This window comes from Natator depressus, chromosome 3 (assembly GCF_965152275.1).
Source record: "Natator depressus isolate rNatDep1 chromosome 3, rNatDep2.hap1, whole genome shotgun sequence".
Lineage (NCBI taxonomy): Eukaryota > Metazoa > Chordata > Testudines > Cheloniidae > Natator > Natator depressus.
This window is the reverse complement of record NC_134236.1, coordinates 33297190-33320714: the sequence shown is the minus strand read 5'-3', so window position 1 is coordinate 33320714 and position 23525 is coordinate 33297190. Positions and strand designations below refer to the sequence as shown.

Sequence of the window (23525 nt, the reverse complement as noted above, 5' to 3'; positions counted from 1 at the left end):
GGGGGGCTTTGAATGCACTTTGTTATATCTTATATTTTTAAAAGACCACTGTCAGTTTAACAATCATATGTAAATTTCTTTAAAAGTTCACTTACTTAGGTTACTAATAACATTTAATTTAGAGCATTAAAAATGAAGAAAAATACATCTAATTTACTTTCGTTTGTCATGTTTCCTGTTGCATTTCCTGAAGCTCTGATAATGGAAGTAGACAAGTCAATTTCACTTTTAGGTGCTAATGTTGGGCTGTAAACATGAAAAGGGAATTTTGTTTGTTTGTTTTGTTTTAAAAACCCACAAAGATCAAATTGTGTAAAATTCCGTGGAAATACAAGTTTTTGGAAACATTTCCTTTGGTCTTATAAGATGGTTTGTATCGAACCTCGACTTTTTTTGGTCCAAATTTGAACCTTTAGGCTGCTTTCATAGTTTGAGATTAAGTGAGTGAGCATGGCATTATATTTATTATATTAAATTATACATTTCAAATGTTAACTATATTGGTATTGTGTTCAAGTATATAGGATAGTTCCTTTTGGTCTAACTCCCATTCCCCAAACATATATTGCCTGAACTGTGTGTTGGGTGAGTTTATTAGTAGGTAAGTCTATAGTTTATTTTTGCTCTCTTCCAGAGGCATCCGTTCCCTGAAAGGTCAAACAGTAATTGTCCCTTTGGATTATTGTAATAGTTATTATATAATGTCAAACGTAAACATTAATAGAGATGAGGTGGTGTCCCCGACCAGTATGCAAAATTTTAGGGTGCTTTGCATGCATAAGCATGTTAAGTGGATGTAGTAGGGGAGTTTGTGGAAGCAAAGTATTTGTTTGCAGAAAGCCTTAAGCACCTTCTTGCCTGAAGGAGGTAATATAGCAGTTTTAAAAAATTTGGATTTATCTCTTGGTGGCAAGAAAAGATGGGAAAGAGTTACAAACTTTGGGAAAGTGGTCCTGCAATCCTTGTCTAATACACTCTGAGCCCCACCTCCTGTAGGTACAGCTTGTGAGTCACCTAAGTGGAATACATGTCTGCATCAACTCGAAGAAGAAACTCTTATTTATTGTAACTGTAGTTCTTTGAGAGGTGATGCTGACATGTATTCCACAAAACCATCCTCTGTCCCTTCTGCACTGGAGTTTAGTCTCTGGATATTCAGTACAAAGAAACTCAGGGATGGGGGTGGCATCAGGACAGGCACCGCTTCATGTAGCCAGGGAACGGGCTATGGCCACAAGGCATCAACACCACCCCTGCAGGTACTGCTAAGTAAAATTCTCTGACTCCAGTACTCTGGGCGCACGCACAGTGAAGTGGAATACACGTCTGAACAACATCTCAAAGAAGTACAGTTACTGTAAGTAACAATTTCTTCTGCCTAAGAGGCCACGAAGGGTTTTGTAGCCTGCTCCTTGATCTGTTCCAGGATGGGAACCTCTGATGATTTGTAGGCTTCCACAATACAGAGTCTAATCAACCTAATGATGGAGGATTTGGAAGCTCTGAGTCCCTAGCATTTTGAGTGGAAGGACATGAAAAGGGAGCCTGATCTTCTTGTAAAGTCTATATGCTTAAGAGAGATTTTTTTCTATGGTCTCCTAACATATAAGGAGTGCCAGGCCTTTTCAGTTGGCTGTTGTAGTTTTGGACAAAACAAAGGAAGTATGAGCTCTTAAAGTGTGGAAGGAGGAATTTACCTTAGAAAGGATTCTGATTCCCCCTTTAGATATGTGTCTGTTGTCATGCTATCTGACTGAACCAGGACCTGGGTCCCCCTTAGGGTGAGCTGGAACCTTCGCAGAGCTAGCTTGACCACTCTCAGTTCTAGGAGGTTTAACCTATGAGCCTTTCCCTCCTGGTTTCCAAGGCCCTTGGATGTTGGGTCTCTAGGTGAGCTCCCAAGCCCTCCAGGCTGGCATCTGTTGTGAGGACTGAAGGATCTGGACAGCAGATGGACATATCGTTTTGGACTCACCACCAGTGTAAGGCATTGTACACCTGTGTCGGTACCTGTACTTGATCTTTCATTTGTTCCAGACCCTTAGTATAAAGGCTTGAAAAGATGTCTGAATTGTGATTGTGCCCAGGAAGTGATCCCTATGCACGAGACCTAGAGTCCTAGCAGTTGGCAGTATAATTCTATGGTGGGTCTCCTGTGGCTCTGGAGGAAGATGATAATTCCTGGATTTCCCGAAACCTTTCTAATGATAGGTAGATTCTTGCTATCGAGGTAGCTATTTCTGCCTCTAGGTCGTTTATTCTGGTGGACGGAACCAGGGAACTTTTCTTGGCCTTGATGAGTAAGCCATGCACCTGGAGGAGACCTGATTAGCTGAATATACAGTCTTTATTCACAGACAGGGAGATCCCTTGGCTGTTTATAATGTTCCTTTTTACTTCCAAGTGGTTTTGATTGTTTGAAGTTGTCTTTGATAGTTTTCCATTGAGTATTCTGAGATGCAGTAAGGGTAGACAATTAAACCTTGTAGTTCATCACTGGCTGATCAAGGAGAGGTGAAAACTCCTCAAACTTGAATGGGCCAGCACTGGGATATATGATTCCTGGTGACTAACTTTTATTCCAAGACGATAAGTTATAATTTTCAATATAGTTACATTATTCCTTAACTATTACACTTGCACAAATTTTGCAGTGATTATGAGAATTGATAAGTTACAAGCTTTTAGGAGAGATCTGACATGCTACTTTTCATAGATAGATACCATGGAAATGATATATTAGGTGTAGTGAGTTTATCAGGTCTGAGATGGGAGTCTTATAAAGAGCGGTGTATGGTTGGCACCAGTGGGCCTCTATGTCCCAAGTAGAAACAGAAGAACATTTATTTTGGGAAACCCCTTTTAACACGGCTATATCCAGAAGATGAGACATTTCATTCTAGATCAGATTGTGTTTTACTGCATTGTTGGAATTAGGTGATTGGATGAAGAACCATTGGACTGGAGCCCACAGTTTGAGGGAATATCCCTGGCTCACTATCTTCCTCACTCATTTTTCTGTGGTTGATGAGCCATTCCTCTAGGAAATGTGAAATTCTGTCCCCTAGCTTCAGTTCTGGACGGAGGCCTACACAATCTCGGTCATAAAGTAAGTTGGATGGGTGAGGGGCCAAGGTCCCCCTGGGCTTCCCCCTGGATCTCGATTCTCCTTTTTTTCCCTTGGAGAATCTGTTGTCTCCTTGGTGGTACTGGTGTGGTTGTCCCTTCACTGTTACAAAGAGCAAAAGGAGTGCATGTGTCTGAAAGCCAATTAATGTACTCTCTCCTTAGGGCACTTAGTGGGGCAGGGTGAGATTTTGCCACACTGTCAGCCACCACCTTCTCCAGCCTTTCTCCAAAAATGAGGGAGTCTGTCAACTTGGCCACGCACAGAACCTGCCTAGATTGAGTGTCCACCTTCCAGGCACAGAGCCCTAGGTGGCATCTAGGTACACTGAAAGCCGTGGCTCGGACTGAGATCCTCATTGCATCTATTGAGGCATCAGCTACAAAAAGCTGTTGCTAGGGAGACTTTCTTTAAAATTGAACCAAAGTCAGGGTGATCTCTTCCTTTAAGTGTTTTGAGATCTTCCACCTAGGAAAGAGATGCTCCTGCAAAGCAGAGAACTGCCAGAGACACTCGGACGGTGGTGGAGGAGTCCTCAACGTCATTTTGAGAGTAGCCTCCATCTTTCTGTCTGTGGTGTCCTTAGTATAGAACACCCTCTCTAAGGCCTGGGCTACACTGGGGTGGGGGTGGGGTTTTCGAACTAAATACGCAACTTCAGCTATCCTATTCGCGTAGCTGAAGTCAAAGTATCTTAGTTCGACTTACCTGGTCGTCCTCACGGCGGTGAATTGACCTCAGTGGCTCCCCCGTCTACTCTGCATACTCCTTCTGCCAAGGTGGAGTACAGGTGTCGATTCAGGGATTGATTTACCGTGTCTAGATGAGACGCGATAAATCGATCCCCGATAGACCGATCACTACGCGCCGATCCGAAGGATAGTGAAGACGTACCCTTAGGGAATAACCATGTCCCTGGTGAGGGACCCTGTGGCGGGTCAGTGTTTGGTATCAGGAATAGATCCCTTTTGGTTCTTGAATGTTATGGAGCCTGAAGTTGCTCTTGTTAATGCACTTGCCCTTATAAGGCTTTTTCCACTCATCCCCAATCACTTTCTCGAAGGAGGAGTGAAGGGGTATCACCACCTCAGGAGTGGAATTTTGAGGGAACCTATTTACTCTGAGGTTTACTCTCAAGAGCCTGCTCAGGTTGGATTTGAATCATGGAAACATCCGATGAAGTGAGCTGTAGCTCACGAAAGCTTATGCTCAAATAAATTGGTTAGTCTCTAAGGTGCCACAAGTCCTCCTTTTCTTTTTGGAAACAACCTTGTTGCACATAGCTTGAAATTTCTCAGGGGAGAAAAAACTTGGCTGCATTTTCCACCAATCCTGTTCACATTCAGAGCGAGACAGTTCGGTTCCCTTAGTCAAGTTGTCGGGGTCCTCATCCGTTTTTGAAGCCTCTCCCTCCTCTGCACGGGGGTTCCTGGTCCATTCTTCCCCCATTGGAGTTGTGACTGCCTAGGTGGGTTGGGGACCCCACCTGCCTGTTTGACTTGCAGCCCCAGGACTGGTTGGCTATGTGCAAGCTGTGCACAACTCACTATCTGCCAAAACTAGGAGATTCACAAATAGAACACTGCTTGGATCTAATCTGGTGTTTTCTTAGCTGCTCTGCCATGCCTTCAAGGGGCAGAGGAGCTGAGCAGGGCAATGCTACAGCAGAGGCTTAGAGAGAATTAAATCCTGAGGGAGGACGACCAATGTCGGAGAGGGAAAACGTTGCTCCCCTCTGCTCAAAAACTGAGCAGAAACAGCTCAAATTGAAAAAGAGCGGGAGCAATAGCAACCACTACTGTCTGCTGCCATAGAGGCAGAGAAACTGGTGGCAAGTGAGAGCAAAGAGAGTGTGGCCAAAGCGTGGTGCCAAACTGCTGGTCTGCCTCCATGAAGTTGCAGGCAGAGGAGAGCAGCCCTGATGTCCAGGATTGTGGGAAAACACTGGGCTGCTTGGTTACATGCGTATATTTGTTCCTCCTTTCTTCATTATTCTTCTGTATTTTGGGAGAGGGGCTATCCTTTTTGTACGACGTTTGAGCCCTGAGCATAATTTGGGAGTTCCACAAATATTAATTGTACATTTTACAATTTCACCAAATAGTTTAATTTTAAAACACAAAAGGTTAGTTAAAAGGAAAAAAGGTTAATGGACCAGTGTATTATTAGAGAGAAGGTGTGTGAGGTAATATCTTTTATCTTCTGTTGGTGAGAGGTCAGATACAGTGTCTCTATCACTCCTAATCCTCAAAGGAAACCTGCACAACACTTTCGGAAGACTAGGCTGGGAGCTTAAATTCATAACTCTGCTAGACACTAGAAATCATAGCCTGAATAGAGACGCTGGATTTATGGCTTATTGCAACAATCTGTAACCCACTAGTCCCTTCCTCTTTATCTTATGACTGCAGGGGTACTAACGAAAATAGCTTTGAGCCACTCTACCTTAGGGCAGGTCTACACTACAACGGGATCGACACTCTGAGATCGATCCATCGGCAGTCGATTTCGCAGGTCTAGTAAAGACCTCTCCAGTCGACCCCTGTACTCTACCCCAACAAGAAGAGTAAGGTAAGTCGATGGGAGATTTTCTGCCGTCGACTTACCGCAGTAATGTAGACATAGCTCACATTCCAAGGCATCATTCTAAGGCTAACTGTAGTAGGAAGAGAGCCTAGAACACTAACCACTGATGCTAAACAATCTGTTCCACCTTGCATTTTGCTGCGAAGCTTGGAGAACCTTTTCTAGCCCTGTATGAAGAGCTCTGTGTGGCTCAAAAGCTTGTCTTCCTCGCCAACAGAGGTTGGTCCAGTAAAAGATATTTCTTCACTCATGGTCTCTAATATCCTGGGACTGGCACAGCTACAACTACGTTGCATACAGTGTATTATGAATCATAAGAGTAATAGTATACATTTGTTTTTACATGAATGACAGAATCTGAATCTGGGAAATACGTCATAATTAACGTATGCTAACTATCCTCCACATAGATTTAGCTAAGCAGTATGTGGTATCCCTCTCCACACTGGGATCAGATGTATGATAGATATAGCTATCATTAAGTGTAGTTTTTGCTAACAGGCATAGGCAGGCTTTTTTGTGTGAGAACTGTGTTATGATCTGGTTACTAAAGCAGGCTATAAATTATATTTTTATTATTTGTATTAAAGTAGTGCCCATTGGGAACCCATTGTGTTGGTAGTACAAGACACTGCCTTGCATGAAAAAGAAAGTCTAAGGTGGCCTTTCTGAAAATATTACCTGTTCATACTGGTTAGGGAAATTGTGTTAGAAACCATAGCTCTAGCTGGTTCAATATTTAATTTGGAAGGAATCTGCAGTTTTGAACGGGGATCTTAAGTGGAGTTACAAAATCTATCAAAGGAGCACATCTGTAATTATTCTGTAACATAAACCAGTGAAACTAGCTGATACTTAGCCATTTCATTTTTATACAGCAATATTTCAGCAGATGACATGCTGTATACGGAGACAGATCTGGAAGAAAGCATGGACAAAATTGAAACCATCAACTTTCATGAAGTAAAAGAGGTGGCAGGAATCAAGTTCTGGTGTTACCATGCGGGCCATGTCCTGGGAGCAGCCATGTTTATGATTGAAATAGCTGGTGTGAAGGTATTTTTTTAGTATAGAGCAGTAACACCTTGTCAAAAAAATTTATTATTAGTTTTTAAGCATTGGCAATGTGTTCAGAGCTCAAAATATGAAAACAGGCAAGGAACCCCAATCTAAACACCCTGGAAGACCCAGTAGGAGGCTTTGTCTTGAAATATTATTTTTAATCAGTTATAGCGGGTGAGTGACAGCAGTTTTATTTAAGTGAGATAGTATACGTGGGCTTTGTGGAAGAGGTGAGTTTTAAGTATATGATCTAAGCTTGGAATTACTTAGCACAGAGGTTACCAAACTGTGGTCTGCTGAGAGCTGGCTGGTAACCTGTTGCTAGCTGTCCTTGCATCCAGTAGTTAAATTGCATTAAAAGGCAACTTAATCCATAAATACTTTACTTTCCTATGTCTGTCTGTCTATCTAGGAACTTAACTGGCCTCCATCATTATAGTGCCTCACATTAATTAATTAATCTTCACAACACCCTTGTGAGGTAGGGAAATATTTTCCCATTTTTATGTACAGGGAGCTGAAGCACAGAAAAATTTAATAATTTGTCCAAGCTTATACAACAAGTCTGTGGAAGAATCAGATGTCAGACACAGATTTGTGAATTCCAGTTCAGTATCTGGACAGGAAAACCAGTCTTCCTCCCTATAAGCAATTTCTAAAATGTCCACAGGCACACTAAGAGGTGATCACAAATCGGAGACAAAATGTTTTGTGTAGTTGCAAATGGGAAGGTGGTGATCCACAAGATAATTTCTCTATTAAGATATCGTTTACATTATGAAAGTTTGAGAACCTCTGGCTTAGCAAGATTCAGAAAGGGTTAAGAACTTATATTGAGAAGACTCTAGTTCAGTGGTTCCCAAGCTTGTTCTGCCGCTTGTGCAGGGAAAGCCCCTGGCGGGCAGCGCCTGTTTGTTTACCTGCCGCGTCCGCAGGTTCGGCCAGTCGCGGCTCCCAGTGGCCGCCGTTCACTGCTCCAGGCCAATGGGAGCTGCTGGAAGCAGCACGGGCTGAGGGACATACTGGCCGCTGCTTCCAGCAGCTCCCATTGGCCTGGAGCAGCGAACCGCGACCACTGGGAGCCGCGATCGGCCGAACCTGCGGACGCAGCTGATAAACAAACAGGTGCTGCCCGCCAGGGGCTTTCCCTGCACAAGTGGCGGAACAAGTTTGCGAACCACTGCTCTAGTTAAATAGCTAGAATAAAAATTAGAACAGGTATTGGTCTTCTTGCTGATCATCACTTGGTGGTGGGAAGAAACAGCCTTTCTTCTCTGTTGTGTGTATTGCTCAAATTATTATTTTTTTATGTGCATTATGTTCTGTGCTTTCTCTTGAAGCATGTGGTATCGGCTACAGGATAGCAAGCTACACAGACCATTTATCTTTTCCACTGCTGGTCATCTGTGTTCTTATTCAGATTTTGAGCATGATTTGTATTTAAACTCTCTTCAAATGAGTGATTGTAGGATACAGCATGTTGAAATTTTGAAGTGCAAATCCTGTAATTCACTCTGTTTGGGGCTCAATTTGCCCTTCACTATGCACTTAAGAATTGATCTGAGAGTGACCAATATGTTGGAAAGCAGGATAAAGACCTTACAGAAAGCATTTTAAATTATGGGTTTTCCTTTAAAAATAAGTGTGCAGTTTTCTCAGTTTAAAGTAATAATGTGGAAATATCAGAGTCTTTAGTACAACATAATCTAATTAAAATAGTTCCGTTTGATGGTTGTTCATTGTGCTGATATTCTCAAATGGAAGCTCTTGAGTTTACTTTCTTGCATCCATCAAATATTGTATTTTTTTAAACGATCTTAATGGCTTGTGTACTCGTGCAAAACTCTAAAAATGTCACTTTTGTAACAGAAAGGAGGAACTACAAAAATATTGATACTTATGTTTATAGCTGCTTATATATACTGCTTGAAATCTTTCCGTCATTGCAATTAGGATTTGTTTATTGTATTCATAATAAAACCTATAAGCACAATCAAAGCAGTCTTCAATACAGGTACATTTGAACCTTTTATTATAAATCCATGAACATTAGCTTTGCTAAAATATTAAACTCTTCCTCTACAAAACATGTTGTTAATACCTTTTTGCTGACTTAGTCATTCTGTCTAATTACAGGTCAAATATTTTTCTTTCTCTATCACAGCTTTTATATACAGGTGATTTCTCAAGACAGGAAGACAGACACTTGATGGCAGCTGAGATTCCTAATATTAAACCTGATATTCTTATCATTGTAAGTTTCACACTGATTTTTTTTAAATTAGTAGTTGGGAGTGTCTAGAAGGAATTACTAAGATCTGAAGTGCGTGTCAGAATAAAGGTAGAAGCTTGATGGTGACATGTAACTTTAGCAATGTGCATTATGTGTCCCTTACAGCCAGGCTACAGGGGAAATCAATACAGTATTTAACATATAATAACTTCTGTATAGTGTGTTTCAGGCCAGTCTCAAAACACTGTCCAAAGCTCTGTGTCACTTCTCTAACCTGTGTAAGCCCCAGTTTTGTCCCAGAGGTGTGTCAAGAAACCTGCTAGAACAGGAGTAGCACAAGAAGGAAGTAATTCCAACCACAACGGTTGAAGCTACATCAGGGAATATGGGCAGGACACAGGTTAATGCCCCTTTTCTTGCAAGAAGTGTTGAGGGACTTTTAGCAAATACACAGAGTCAAGACCTTGTTTTTACATCTCTGCAGGAGAGCATCTCCAGCATTATAGTGCCTCCTACCAGCATAATGTAGCATTGGTTCAGTATTGACTCAAAGAAAAGAGTGGAACCTGGTACTTTATCTTTGGGATTACTTTTAGATTCTGTGAACAGTTTATAGTTAGGGCCCTACCAATTTCACAGCCGTGAAAAATGTGTCATGGACTGTGAAATATGCCCTTCCCCATGAGTTCTGATCTCCCCCTTGCTGCTGGGAGCGCCCCAGCTAGCGGGCTCCTAGCTGCAAGTCCCGGCTGAGCAGGGGAGGGAGAGGACTTGGGATTGTCCTTCCCCTGCTCTTGGGCAGATCAGACCCATGTCGGAGTGCCTCCCCTTTGTGCAGGAAGCTCTAGCCCTGGAGGTTCCTGCAGCTGGAGGAGGCTTGTCGAGGTGGGTACAATCTCCCCCTACTCCTGGAAGCGCCCCAACCAGAGGGCTACTAGCTGTGAGTACCTGCTGGGCTGGGGAGGGACAGGACTTGTCCTTCACTTGCATGGCAGCTCGGGGGGGGGAGGAGAAAGGGGAAGATCAGACCCACTTCCAGGTACCTTTTGGGTTGGGACCCCCACAATTATAACACTGAAATTTCAGATGTAAACAGCTGAAAATGTGAAATTGACCAACTTGAAAACCCTCTGGCTGTGAAATTGATCAAAATGGACCACAAATTTGTTAGGGGCCCTATTTATAGTGTTTTGAGCTGCTTTTCTCCTAAAGAAATTCCTTAAGGCTCCAGACTGAGACCTTTTCTAGACCACGGATTTGCCCTGATTTCAGCCACTGGCATAGCTGCACTCTTACAACCCCTAGTTTGTACTGGTGGAGCTTATCTTAGTTTCGGGCAGGGTAAAGAGCAGCTTTGCCTGTCTACACTAGGGATTTGCACTGGTTAAGCTGCATTGGTGGCTGGCCACCAATGGCAGAAATAAGGGCAAATCTCCGATGCAGACAAGACTTTAAAGAAAGGGGGGGAGGGGGGGACACCTCAGTGCACCAAAGTACAGCTCTGGCTACCAAGTCAGTTTCTTCTGCTGCTGTAGTTTTGACTCACAGGGATATGCTGGCCGCTGCTTCCCACAGCTCCCATTGGCCAGGAACGGTGAACTGCGGCCACTGGGAGGTGCGGGGGGCCATGCCTGCAGATGCTCAACATCAGCAAAATGTCTCGCAGCCCCCAATCAGATTACCCTGATGGGCCACAGGTTGCCCACCACTGGTATAACAAAATTGGGATGAAGGTCTATACCATTGTTTTAATAATAGCTCTTTATGTACCTTACTACTTAGGAATCCACCTATGGTACCCATATTCATGAAAAAAGGGAAGAGCGAGAAGCAAGATTCTGTAACACTGTTCATGATATTGTAAACAGAGGAGGTAGAGGTCTTATTCCCGTCTTTGCCTTGGGTCGAGCTCAAGAGCTGCTTTTGATCTTAGGTATGTATCTTCACATCATTTAACAGTGAATGAGCAAAATACAGTGGAAATTTTTTAATGGCTGTCCTTTTATGTACAATAAGTTTTTATTTATTTATTTATGTATTTAAACAAATCTTTCACCACCTTTGCGGTGAGCTAATGACTTAAAAATTCCAGGGTGACTTGATTTAAATCAAGATGACTTAAATCACCAAGTGGAAAGCCTGGATTTAAATAACTGATTTTAATCAGCTTTTCCATTTGTACTTCAGTTAGTGTCTAAAGAAAGGTGCATTCTCATTTGTTGACGTAACCATTAAAGCGTGTTAATTTACAACTAAATAGATCCTTTACACAAGATTTGGGACATCTTTTTCCTACAAAAGACTGTATACTATATCATTACTTAAGCAAATATATAGTTTAATATTTTCCGATTCTTATTAATTGTATATTTTTAGTATGTTAGAAAATTGTGAATGATGTATGGCTTATTTACTAGATAACTAGCCTTTTGGTCATGATTTGTGTCAAACTGCATTAAGATTGTAATTAGAATTTAATTAAACACACAAAACAGCATATAAAATGTATTTGTATTAAACAAAACAACCTTTAATATTTTGGATACATAAACTTCTCTTATCAAAATACATTTCACATTTACAACTAATGATTTATTAAAGAAACAGAGGGATTCTGTAGCCAATGAACTAAACTGATTATTTCAGAACAGCCTGGGAAATTTTTCAAATATGCCTAAATGCAAGTGGCTGGAGCTTAACTTCCTACTCATCTAAGTCCCTTAAAAATGAAACAAGTCTCCTAAGTTACTTAGACTTTCCTTCAGACTTTTAAAATTGGTAGATCTCATCCCATCCCATCCCTTGTTTTTATTCATAGACTAGAAGAGAGAGACAACTTTTCCTGCTTTTTTTAACTCCCAATCAATTTCTCAACTTTGAATGAATTAATTCAAATTAAGAAAATATTATTTTTGTGCCTGCAGAAGCGACTACTGCTGTCAAAAACTCGTTTAGCACTTCAACAAATTCTGGTTCCAGGAGCTTAGCTAGTGACTTCCACCAATTCAGTGCTGTGACTTCCTTACAAACATCATCAGCAAACATGTTCTGCTTGAATGATTCACCTCCAGTTCTGAAATTTATTATGGGTGGCATGATTGATGGCTGATTATTAGATGCCCATGTCATAGCAGCAACATCTTATACCGTGGTATGCTGGGTTGAGAATATTTGCAAGAAAATGAGGAGTAAATGCTTGATCCATCTGCTTCTTTGCTGCCTGCAATTTAACTTTGTGGTTGGTATTTCTTTCCTTATTGCCTCTTGAAGTTCTTTCCAAATTTCAACAGTGTCGGCAATATTTTAGCAATCGTTCTGCAATTTGTCCAAGGCTATGGAAATAGGTTTACATATATTCAGCATATTTTTCTTTAGTCCAATGGTGACTACTTGGCTGTTCCATCGATTCTGTCACAATATTCTTCACAAATTATCATCAGAGTAGGCCAGTTCATAATAAATAGCTCAAAACAGTCAACCACTGAATTCTATTGTACATCTTGGGGGACAATTAATTTGGCTCCTCCGGTTCTCCTCAGTGAAGCAAAGTGGTTGTTATGGAAGTATTTTCCAATTTCAGTAGCATTCTCCTTTATTCCTGGAGTTGTACTTAAGTCTTTGGCTAAAAGATGAATCAAATGAACGCTGCACCATATGTTATAAATTTCACGTTCCCTTCATTATCTTCTAGGTTTCTTCTCATCTTTGCTACGTGTACAGTGATAAAGCTACACATTTATTGACACTTGAATTTTTGTTCAGTTTGTTTTAGCTTTTACTGCTATTCCTTTGCATGTATTCTCTTGTATGGGCATTTCCTTTTGTATCAGTTGTTTCTGTAAGACAGACTTCTTTTATTCCTCTCCACCTTCTGTTGTCACACAAGCACATACTACTGGATCAGTGTATACATTGCTTCACCCATCAAGATTAAAAACAATGAATTTTTTCCCTAATGTTTTTTGCACATTGTTCAGTTTCCCTCTCACACACTATATCCAGCAACCTTCCAGTGATGTCTGCTCTGCCATATGAAGTGTAGCTTATCATAATGATTGAACCATGCAACTGAAATATTTGTTCTGAACAAGATGAAAGGTTGAATTTGTTGAGTAAATTAACTGAGCAGTCTTTTCATCGATGGAGTCTTGTTGAAATCTGCTGGTCCTGATTACAAACTCATCCATCATTTTACTGGATGATGAGGAAAGTCTTTCTTTTGATACAGGTAATACTGTCTGAAGTATGTTCAGTTGTGGCACTGCTGGTGGTTGCAGCACATGACTCTGAAGTAGTAAACATTGCAGATGATGGATGTTCATAACCCCTTATGTCTAAGCTGCAGCCTGAAACAAAATGGTAAAAAAAAGTCTCTCTCACTGACCATTACTCAGTGTGTAGTGCTTTAAAGAAAATGAGATTAAGTGAAAGAGTCCTCCTACTGCAGCTGTTTGGACGCTATTTAAATGATATGATTTATTCTAAACCCCGTTTTATAGGGAATATAATTAATAAATTATAAGGATTATCTAAATCTGTTTAAACGCTTATATCTAGCAATATACCAAATAAATCGCTTATATCTAGCAGTATACGAAACAGCTTGAAAAAAACTTTTTAAAATATTAACATTCATTAAATGCATAATGAAGCTTCACTTTTAATCAGGAAATCTTCACCTAGGATATTTGATGATATTAAGCAATAAAAAATCATTTCAGAAAACTGGCAATAACTGTAAAAATGTAACTGATAAATGCACCCACAACAAAATAACATACCAATTAATATTTTGAACAGAAATATTTTGAAATTTGTCAGTTATTCAACCAAAACACAAATGTATGATCATAATTTGTCATCAGTTGCTAGCATAGTAAGACTTGATATACAATCCATAAGAATGGTGCAAAAATAAGTTTAATAACCAGTTGATCCAAATTGTTCAGACGTGTCCATATCATCTTCAAAGTCATGGCCTTCTGAGGAGCATTTTTCATGTTTCATTCTGACAGCCACGCCTTGCGTCTCCTCGTTGCACTATTTCCATTTGGCACGTGGTCCTTTTTTACCTAGAGGTACAGGAATTTCTTGAAACTATCCCCAAATAGTCTTCTATAACGTGCAACCATGGCAAGTTTTTTTTTTTTCTCCAATTCTCAGATGTTGAAACACTAGAGGCTACAGTCTGAAGAATACTACCCCTTCTTCTCAGAGACCTGCTTTGAAACCAGTGTTGCTCCTTTCTGGTTGCACTTTCTGCTCCTTCTCCCTTGTTACATAATTCTCCCACCCATTCCCAGAAAAACAAAAGCACTAACAACAATCCAAGACTTCTGGTCAGGTTACTCACATGCCTTTTGCACTGCACTGTTTTAGTTATTCAGAGAGTGAGGGGGAGGCAGTTCAGCCTTAACTGATTTCTGTTTGTATCTCTGTGTGTGTACACATGCAAGGAGACAGCAAGGCCATTTAGTTAAAGTGCCAAGAACCGTGCAGAAGTAAGGGCTGGTAGTTACTGGGCAGATCAGTGATTTTGCATGAGTAGGAGAGTAAGTTTCCATGGAGACTGGAGTCATAAATATTCATAATTTGCAAACTGAGCCAGTCAGAGCTCACGTAGGGAGAAGCTATAAAATAGGAGTATGAGCTCACACAGTGGATGATCCGGGGAGGCATGGATCAACGTTCACATCGCATTTCCCGTCAGTACCTGGCCCAAGCCAGGGAAGCTAATGACCCAACCACTGGACCAAATTCAGTGATGAATCCTGGTCATGTGCCACATGAGGCACATTGCGCATACGCTAAGACGAGTGGATAACCCTGCTGATATACGTGATGGTGTCTCTTGGAGTCAGAGGCTGGGTCCCAACACCTGTGATGACTGCAAATTTCTTGCGCCCAGTAGCACAGCCCCTGAGTCCCCCACAGAATCAAGCCCTTAATATGGTACATTACCTATTGTGCCACTTTTGTAAAGACTGACCTCAGAAGTTAGATTTCCCCCCCGATTCTTTCTTTACATGGATAAACAGCTTTTAACTCAAAAGATTTTGATAGAGCCTCATGGATTAAGCATGTTTATTTTTTTATTTAAATGTTTTAAGAGATTATAAATTTAGGCCTTAATATATTTTGTATTAAATTCAGATTTAATTTTAAACAGGTTTATTTTTTAAAAGAAAAATATTATTTTAATAACAAAATTAAAAATCCGATTTAAATTAAAAACACCTGTTTTTTAATTTTTTTAAAAAATGATTTTTATCCAAGTTCACATAAAATGAGTTTGTTTAACCCAACATTCCTTTACCTTCAGAAAAAAAGAAAAATAATTGAGCTTGTGCCCTTTTTTTGCTGCTTTGTGATGTAAAAAGAATACCTGGAAGATTTTTGTCCCCCTCTGTAAAAACAAAACAACCTCCCTCCCGCCCCCAAAAAAAGTGTTTTTGGGAGGGGGTGGGATTTTGGAGAGCAGATGGTTTAAATTTGATATTGGGGTCTTCTCTACTTGAGAAGACTGCATTAAGAGAACAGTAAAATTATGAAATTACAAGTGACTTAAAACTAAGCAACTAAAAGGAAGTTGTTCATGTTGAAAAGATTCAGTGCCTCTTCCCTTCAGTTAAGGCTCAGTAATTCAAAAATACATCTGAGAAAACTGGAAAGACCAGACTGGACGTCTGATATCACTAAGATTTTTTTCTGCCTTTTTTAAACCTGTCAGGCCTGTTTTACATATCATAAAGAAGCTTAAATAATTGTCAAAAACACGATTGTTATAAATCCTTTACAGTTCACCCTTAAAATGAAAATTAAAAGCAGTGGTAAACATAAACACTTATTTAATCAAACTGTAATCATTAATTTAAGTATAAAGGAAAATACTGCAGGGCTCTTTCATTTCCTTTTGTGCCCTTACTTGCACTATGTGAATGATTTTTGACAACTTTTTTTTTCGCCTCTCATACAAACTTTTCTGAGGGTCCCCTCACAAAACCCTTCAAAGGCAAATACTTGTATTTAGGCATGCTGATTCCAAAACAAGAATGATCTTGAAATACTAACAGTTCTCTCCAGTTTCCATTTTAACTCAGCTCAGCATTTAAATCTGGTGCTTATTCTCAGAATAAGTTACTGATCTGCGTAAGTGCAGACTGGAAGTTCAGGCCTATGGGTGTACATTAGGTATGAGTTATATTTTTCTATATTCTACAATTCCATTATTTAAATATTTTGTTACAGTTGGTCACGGGTCGGGGGGGAGTTGTAACAAAGGATATTTAAAATATAAATTTTAAAAATCTAATGTAACCATTAATTTGTAGTTCTTTGTTCTCTATTTCCTATACATGACATTAGTATGCCTCTTAAAAAAGAGAGAAAGAAAAAAAGAAAATACATCAACTAAAACTAGACACACAAGGGGGTACCTAATTATGCAGAAAATGTTCTATACTACAATCAATGCTTTTCTTGGAATCCTAACATTTAAAGTAGGGTTCCACTCTTAAAAGTGATTGTGACACCTGTTACTCAACAGACCAGCTTCTTGTACGTCTTTGCGGGGGTCGTGGCTGCTGCTATCAAGTAACCAAATGAGTGGGCGTTTATTGTCTTTTTGTTTTTTTGGTAGGTTGGGTTTTTACTACTTCTGTTAGTCTTCCAGAAGAAACAGCTAAGAGATAGTGAGCTGAAATCTATTGTACATCTTGAATAGAACTGTTCAATAAGTTCCAATATTTATGCCTGTTCAAACCTATTGAAGGCAGTAGTATGTAACTTTTGTGTGAGCTAGAGCTCACTTCATTGCCCTTCTTCAGTGCCTAAAAAAACTAAACTCCAATAGAAAAGCAGCTGGAGACCCAGAATTCAGTCTCTAAGGAGCTTCAGCAAGGATTGCCCAGGATCAACCTCCCAACATTCAAGACCCCAAAAGAACAAAAGGGATTAACATAATTAAGTACCAACTTTATAAATCTTAATTTAAAGAAACATAATTAATAATAATAATAAATAACTTAACGTTTACTACGTAGCATTGCTATTATAGAATTCACATACATTATCTTCACAGTTATACATAAACATAAAGAAAACAAATTAAATCTAAACAGGTCAGTCCCCACAGAAACACAGTGAGAAGGAACTCAGAGTTCCCCAAAGCTTAGGTTGAGTTCACGTGAGTCTCAGAGGCTTTGATCACCAAATCTATAGTCTGCTGAGTCCAAAGCAACATCTTCCCTCCACTTGCTTGTAGGAATTTCACTTGGAATCCAGGCAGACTCGTCCTCTTCTGAAATCACTTTTAGCCAGTCAGCTAACTCATTAACCAGTCACGCCGTTAAGTGTATAGATTTAAAAAAAAAAAAAATACTGTTACAGAAAATGTAAAACTAAGAATAGCAAAGTATAAATTACTCTTTCCCCACATTTAAAGAAAATTTGGTGACTCAGACTAGTTGAGACAATTTAACTAAAACAGTTTGGTTAAAATCAAACAACATTCAAAGTATACAATTAAAATAAATTAATTTTTCTCCCAATTTTCCCTTTCTATAATTAACTCTGCCCATGGTTCCGTGTTGGAGGGTTAACAATATCACTCACTAACCTGCTGCAAAATGCTTCAGAGTTAGGGAAAACAGGCTGTTTTCTGCTCCTGGGCTCAGCTTCTCCCAACCCACACAGTTCACATGGCCTTTTGCAAAGCAGCAGCCCTGATGGCTTGCCCTCATCAAGTCTAACCCCAGCAACAGGAACATATTGGAGCATACCCAGAAACTACCACACCCAATTTCAGAAACTTCTGGATGTGGAGTGCAACTCTGCCTAGCAATAGTGACCCACACACAACTCACTCCTATCCACTCCTCCCTCTCCCCTTCCCTTCCCTTCCCTTCCCTCCCCCCCATATATCTCTTAAAGAGAGATCTCCCTCTTAGGCTCTTGGATTAGAGTTGCACAGGTGAAACTGAGGGCAGAATTGTGGCTCAGGGAAAGTGGGTGACATTTTAATGGCCTGTGGCATACAGGAGGTCAGGCTAGATGATCTAATGTCCCTTCTGGCCTTAAACTCTATGCATCTGTGAATTTGGCTTGCAGAACTTTTAATGTCTCACTAACAAGACTCTACAGATTTTGTTGCTAGCTGTAAGTTTTTTATAATTAACATTTAACATAGATACGTCAGCCTGTTGATTAGCAGTAATGCACTAAAACTCATTTCTCTTTAAACAGAGTTGTTATAAAAGTGAATTGAATGCTCTGTGATTCTGCATGCATATTTACAGGCGATGGTTGAAAATTGGTGGTTATATGGAGTCTGACTGGTCTTCTACTGAGAAAAACTGAGATTTGACTTTTTTGTCTAGTGATTTGTTTTATCTTTACTCTTTTTCAGGTTCCCCCCTTCCCCTCCCCCCCCCCATATCCAAGGTCAAAAGAGGCATGTCGACATTTTTTATTACTTTGATTTCCTGTCTCTAATGGCAGTGAAAATGTTTTTAAACCTGGCTTTATAAAACAATGTTGATTCTGAAAAATGCATGTTTGGAAGCTGCTAATTATTTATGCCTTGTAAAATGTTCCTCTAGATGAATACTGGCAGAATCACCCTGAACTCCATGACATCCCAATATACTATGCTTCCTCTTTGGCAAAGAAATGCATGGCCGTGTATCAGACATATGTTAATGCTATGAATGACAAAATCCGCAAGCAAATCAACATCAACAATCCATTTGTTTTCAAACACATTAGTAATCTGAAGGTGAGTGTAAATAAAGGGTGTTTCATGACAGAAGTAAGATGTATCAAATACTTTGCATTTACATGAGGTTTAACTAGTGTGTAAGTGTACTATCCTAGAAATTTAAGCCATTGATTGATTTAGAGGTTTATAACTGAATCTTTCAGTATAAATCTGCTCTCCTAGTAATGATATCTTTTTTATTTTAAACTCCATTCTATAATGCTGAATGGGTTATGCTGCTTAATTTCCACAGAAATCCCATGTATGGCTTCCCTATAGGGTTTTCTGGCTAACCGCTTGAGTGCATACCCACTGCCTAACATTACATTTCACCGTGATCTCTTTCATTTTATAGTTTGGACAAAAGGATATTTGTGTGTTTCTGCCTCCTATTTTACTCCTGAGGACATTCTGCGCCAAAAAAATAAAAATTCTGCTCATAATATTTTAAAATTCTGCAAAATTTTGCAAATTTTATTTGTCAAATAAATGTGGAGGCTTCAGCATGGCATTGGAGCACAGAGCTGCTCAGAGGTGGTAGATCATTGTGCAGCTTCCCCCCAGGACACAGACTCAGTGGTGAGGCTGCACCCAACCCTTACACAGTGCAAGGACCGGGCCTGCCCCAGAAACACCCCAGGGCCCTGCCCCTCCATGCCAGGTGCGCCTGGTGTGGGCAGGCGGGCTCAGCAAGGCAGGATCCAAGTGTGGAGGGGGTTAGTGTGGGGGGATCCAGGTGTAGGTTGAGAGGGTTCTGGGTGGGGCAATCTGGGTGCAGGCAGCTCAGTGGGGGATCCAGGTGTGTGGGGGAATCTGGATGCACAGGGGCTTGTTCTGGGGTTTTGGGTGCAACGGTAATGGGACTCTGCAGGGGGGTCCAAGTGAAGGTAGTTGGGGCTCAGCAGGAGGGGTGTCTGGGTGTAGGGGGGGATAGAGCTCACTAGAGGGGTCTGTCTGTGCGGGGCTCAGTGGTGGGGTCCAGATGCTGGGGGAGTGGGGCTCAGTGGGGTGGGGATCCAGGTGCAGCTGGTTGGGGCTCAGTATGGTGGGGATCCAGGTGCATGTGGCTAGTCGGGGTGGTCCAGGTGAAGGTGGAGTGTGGCTTGTCAGGAGGATCTGGATATGAAGGGGTGTGACTGGGGTCCCAGTGGGAGCCAGCTGAGGTCACTCAATTAGGGTGAACTGCAAAGAATGGGGCAGACAATCCCCCAAAAGCTGGTGGATATTCCAAGACTTAGATTTACCAAGCCAGCATAAAACAGCTTCTTTATTACCTTATTGGTAGCCCAGAAGCCAACAACACAGTTCCCTGGAAGTAACCCAGCCTCAGGCCTCCATCCAGGTACCCAAGTCAAATATGATGAAGATTTCTAAAGTCTTATTTCATCATATAAAATAAAAGGTTCTACCAATCCCAAAGGATCAGATACATTACCTTCCAGGTTAATGAATATTTCAGGTTTTACCCAAATACACACTACAGCCATTTTTTATTAACTAAATTAAAATTTATTAAAAAACAAGAAAGAGAGAGAGAATGGTTAAAAGATCAATATACATACAGACATGAGTTCAATTCTTGAGGTTCAGATTCATAGCAGAGATTGTGAACTTTGTATTTGCAAAGAGTTCTTTTAGAATTTAGTTCATAGGTTATAGTCCAATGTTCAATATCATATCCAGGGTGTACCAGCTTAACTGGGATCTCATCCTGTGGCTCAAACTTCCCCTGATGAAGCTTAAGCAGATCTGAGATAAAGAGGATCAGGACCCAAGGATCTTTTATACAATTTCAGGTCGTCTTTGACATGTTGGAGTCCCTCGGGGAACAATAGGCCCTTATTTCCTAAGCATCCTTGTTAATTATTCACACAGATTAACATAAGGCAATTTATCAATTAGGCAGTCTATCACCTGTATTTAGCTATACAAATTAACATAAGACAATTGCCTGTCTTAAGACAAATGCCTCCACTATTCACCAATGATTTGCTATACATTTAAAAGAGAGATGAATACAGAGATATCCCATGTTTACAATTAATTTAAATGCTAGGATATTCTTCTGAGCTCTGAATTATCAGAATACAGCAAAAACAGGGACTGTTGATTACATTGTTGACCATTACCCATATATATGTAAATACACAAAAACACAAACATTATTTCCCTATGTCTTTAAGCATTGAATTTGAGTCATTTATTTTGCATGATGTTTAACCCTTTCTGGCCATGCGTCACAGTGGGTCTGGATGCACGGGGGTTGGGTGGATGGGGGAGCAGCTCCCTGTACAGTGATCCCTCCCCTGGCAGCTGAGGAGCAATGGGTTCAGGAAGCACAGGGTGGGGGAGGGGGCTGAGTTTGCAGAGCTTCCTACAGCCAGGGGAGACATGTGGGGGTGGGTCTGATACAGCCCCAGATGCTGTACAGAGGAGGAAGTCCTGCCCTCCCGAGCCCAGCCAGGACTAGAGCTGAGCGTGGTGCAGGGTAGGAGCCACCAGCCGGGTCTTCCCTAGTCCTGTCCTTTGCCCCACAGTAGTTTACCTCTCTGACGGCTGCCCTGGGCACCTGAAACATATTGCTGGGGAGGGTTGCATGAGTGCTCTTGTGGCTTCCTTTTCCTTCCCCATCGGAAAGTCATTTTTCTGCGGGGAAGCAAAGAAATCTGCGGGGGACATGAATTCCCCCAGGACTACTATTTGGGTGCTGGGGCCACTGCTATACTTGTCTGACCTTAGAACAGGTACTTTAACTGAAAGTTTATGGAGGATTTAAGTTTAGTTTCTGGAACAAACACAAAATCATACTCTTGTCTAATATAAGGCTTTCTTTGGAGCGTATCATAAATAAATAAATAAGTAAGGCAGTGCTGACCATACTTCTGTAATTTAAAGTAGTCAAATATTTAAATTAGTTATTTCATACAGTTATAGCAGTAGTTACACTGAGACTATCTCATCTATTCACCTGATATGCTTAGGTTTGGTGGGGTGGGGAGCGTTCCCTAATTCTTTCTTCTTCCAGAGATCCACAAAATGTCCTTCATGGGCAAAGGTGGGAGAAACGCTGCCAAAGAGTTTACTTCCATGAGGATGAAGTGTGATCTTCCCGCATAGGTCCACTTTTGCGGACCAGGGGATGCAGTCAGGCTCTACTTATTTTAACCAACTGAACGAACTGATGTTCTTGCTTTTTGTTTTGTAGAGTATGGATCACTTTGATGACATTGGCCCCAGTGTTGTTATGGCTTCCCCAGGTATGATGCAGAGTGGCTTATCCAGAGAATTGTTTGAGAGCTGGTGTACTGATAAGAGAAATGGAGTAATAATAGCAGGGTACTGTGTTGAAGGAACACTTGCCAAGGTGAGTTATTACCATTTGACTGCCATATTTAGTTTACATGTTACGTTAAAAGGAGCAATCTCTGGTTGGATTATTTATTTGAAGTTGTTAAACAATAAGGTTGTTGTCATGTATGGATGACTGAATACAACCAAAGCCAATTGTACCGTGCAAAAACAAATGAAATGTCCAGTAAAATTGCAGATGACAATTTCCAGTAACAGTCTATTCTTAAATGAAAAAATCTTTCTATATACTATTAAAAAATTAGCAGGTAGCCTGTCCCAAGAAAGTGTGATTAACATACTTCTCTTCTCCCCCTTCACTCCTCCCACGTGGTCTTTCAATTTTTTTGCCCTTATCCTGATCTCACTGGAATCAATGACTGAACTCCCACTTACATCAGAGATCAGACTGAGATATGTAGCACTTTCACTTGTTTTGAAGTTGGGAAGTTGCAGAGAGTAGAACACTATCTAAATTTCTGCAATCAAGAAAGGACCGCAGAATCCAATTCTACAATCAGAGATAGATACACACACCTTATATTGATTTCAGTGAGAGTTATGGTCATATGTATTAGGGCCGAGTTAAGTCCTAAGTGTTCGGTGCAAGGGATAGGATGCAAGTATGTGTTTAATTTTTTTATGACTGATCCCAGGTGTTTGTAATTTAATAATGTATATTTGTTCAAATATTTATCACTTAAACCAACTGCAGATAGTTATTTTTCTGGTTCTGAAAAGTGAAAAACTGGATATATTGCAGAAGATTTTTCAAATACCTTGTTTATTGAAAGACGTACTTTTCTTCTGTGACAGCACATAATGTCTGAACCTGAAGAGATCACAACAATGTCAGGGCAGAAGCTCCCACTGAAGATGTCTGTAGACTACATTTCTTTCTCTGCTCACACAGATTACCAACAAACCAGCGAGTTTATCAGGGCACTGAAACCTCCACATGTGGTTAGTGTGCATGTTAATTATTTCTTAGGAATATAGGTTGTGTCGTTGGTTTATCCAATCCAGTATAGGGCCACTGGCAGTGCCCAGTCCTTGCTGCTTCAAAGGTAGGCAGAATAATCCTCACCATGCTACACCAGCAAAATTTAAATACCTGGTTGATTTGCAGCACTGCTGTGTTGTGGTGACTTCCCTATGATGAGATTACTCTGTACCCTGTTGCGGCAGTAAAGTTCTATGTATGTGGGTACTTATAAGATACACTACAGAACAAATACAATGTGGCATATGGTTACTGTTTCCAAGTGAATCATGGGATAGGTGGGTTTCCAGGTATTTTGGAAGAATAAGGAGGAGGTTATTTAGTAAAAATTATTTGCAGTGGAGTTTGTTCCAAGTGACCAGGGCAATGCGAAAGGAGGTGTAGAGATGCCAATGAAGACAAGGGGAGC

At 40.6% G+C, this 23525-nt stretch overlaps 1 protein-coding gene across 1 annotated transcript in view; it reads left to right on the top strand.

Moving 5' to 3' along the window:
• Positions 1-23525, top strand: part of CPSF3 (cleavage and polyadenylation specific factor 3) — a 55721-nt gene that overhangs the window by 12322 nt on the left and 19874 nt on the right. Inside the window, exons 5-10 of the mRNA XM_074947680.1 lie at positions 6592-6769; positions 8940-9029; positions 10791-10941; positions 18608-18783; positions 21971-22129; positions 22930-23076. Of these exons, the coding sequence (XP_074803781.1) occupies positions 6592-6769; positions 8940-9029; positions 10791-10941; positions 18608-18783; positions 21971-22129; positions 22930-23076 (901 nt within the window). The remainder of the gene's footprint in view (positions 1-6591; positions 6770-8939; positions 9030-10790; positions 10942-18607; positions 18784-21970; positions 22130-22929; positions 23077-23525) is intronic.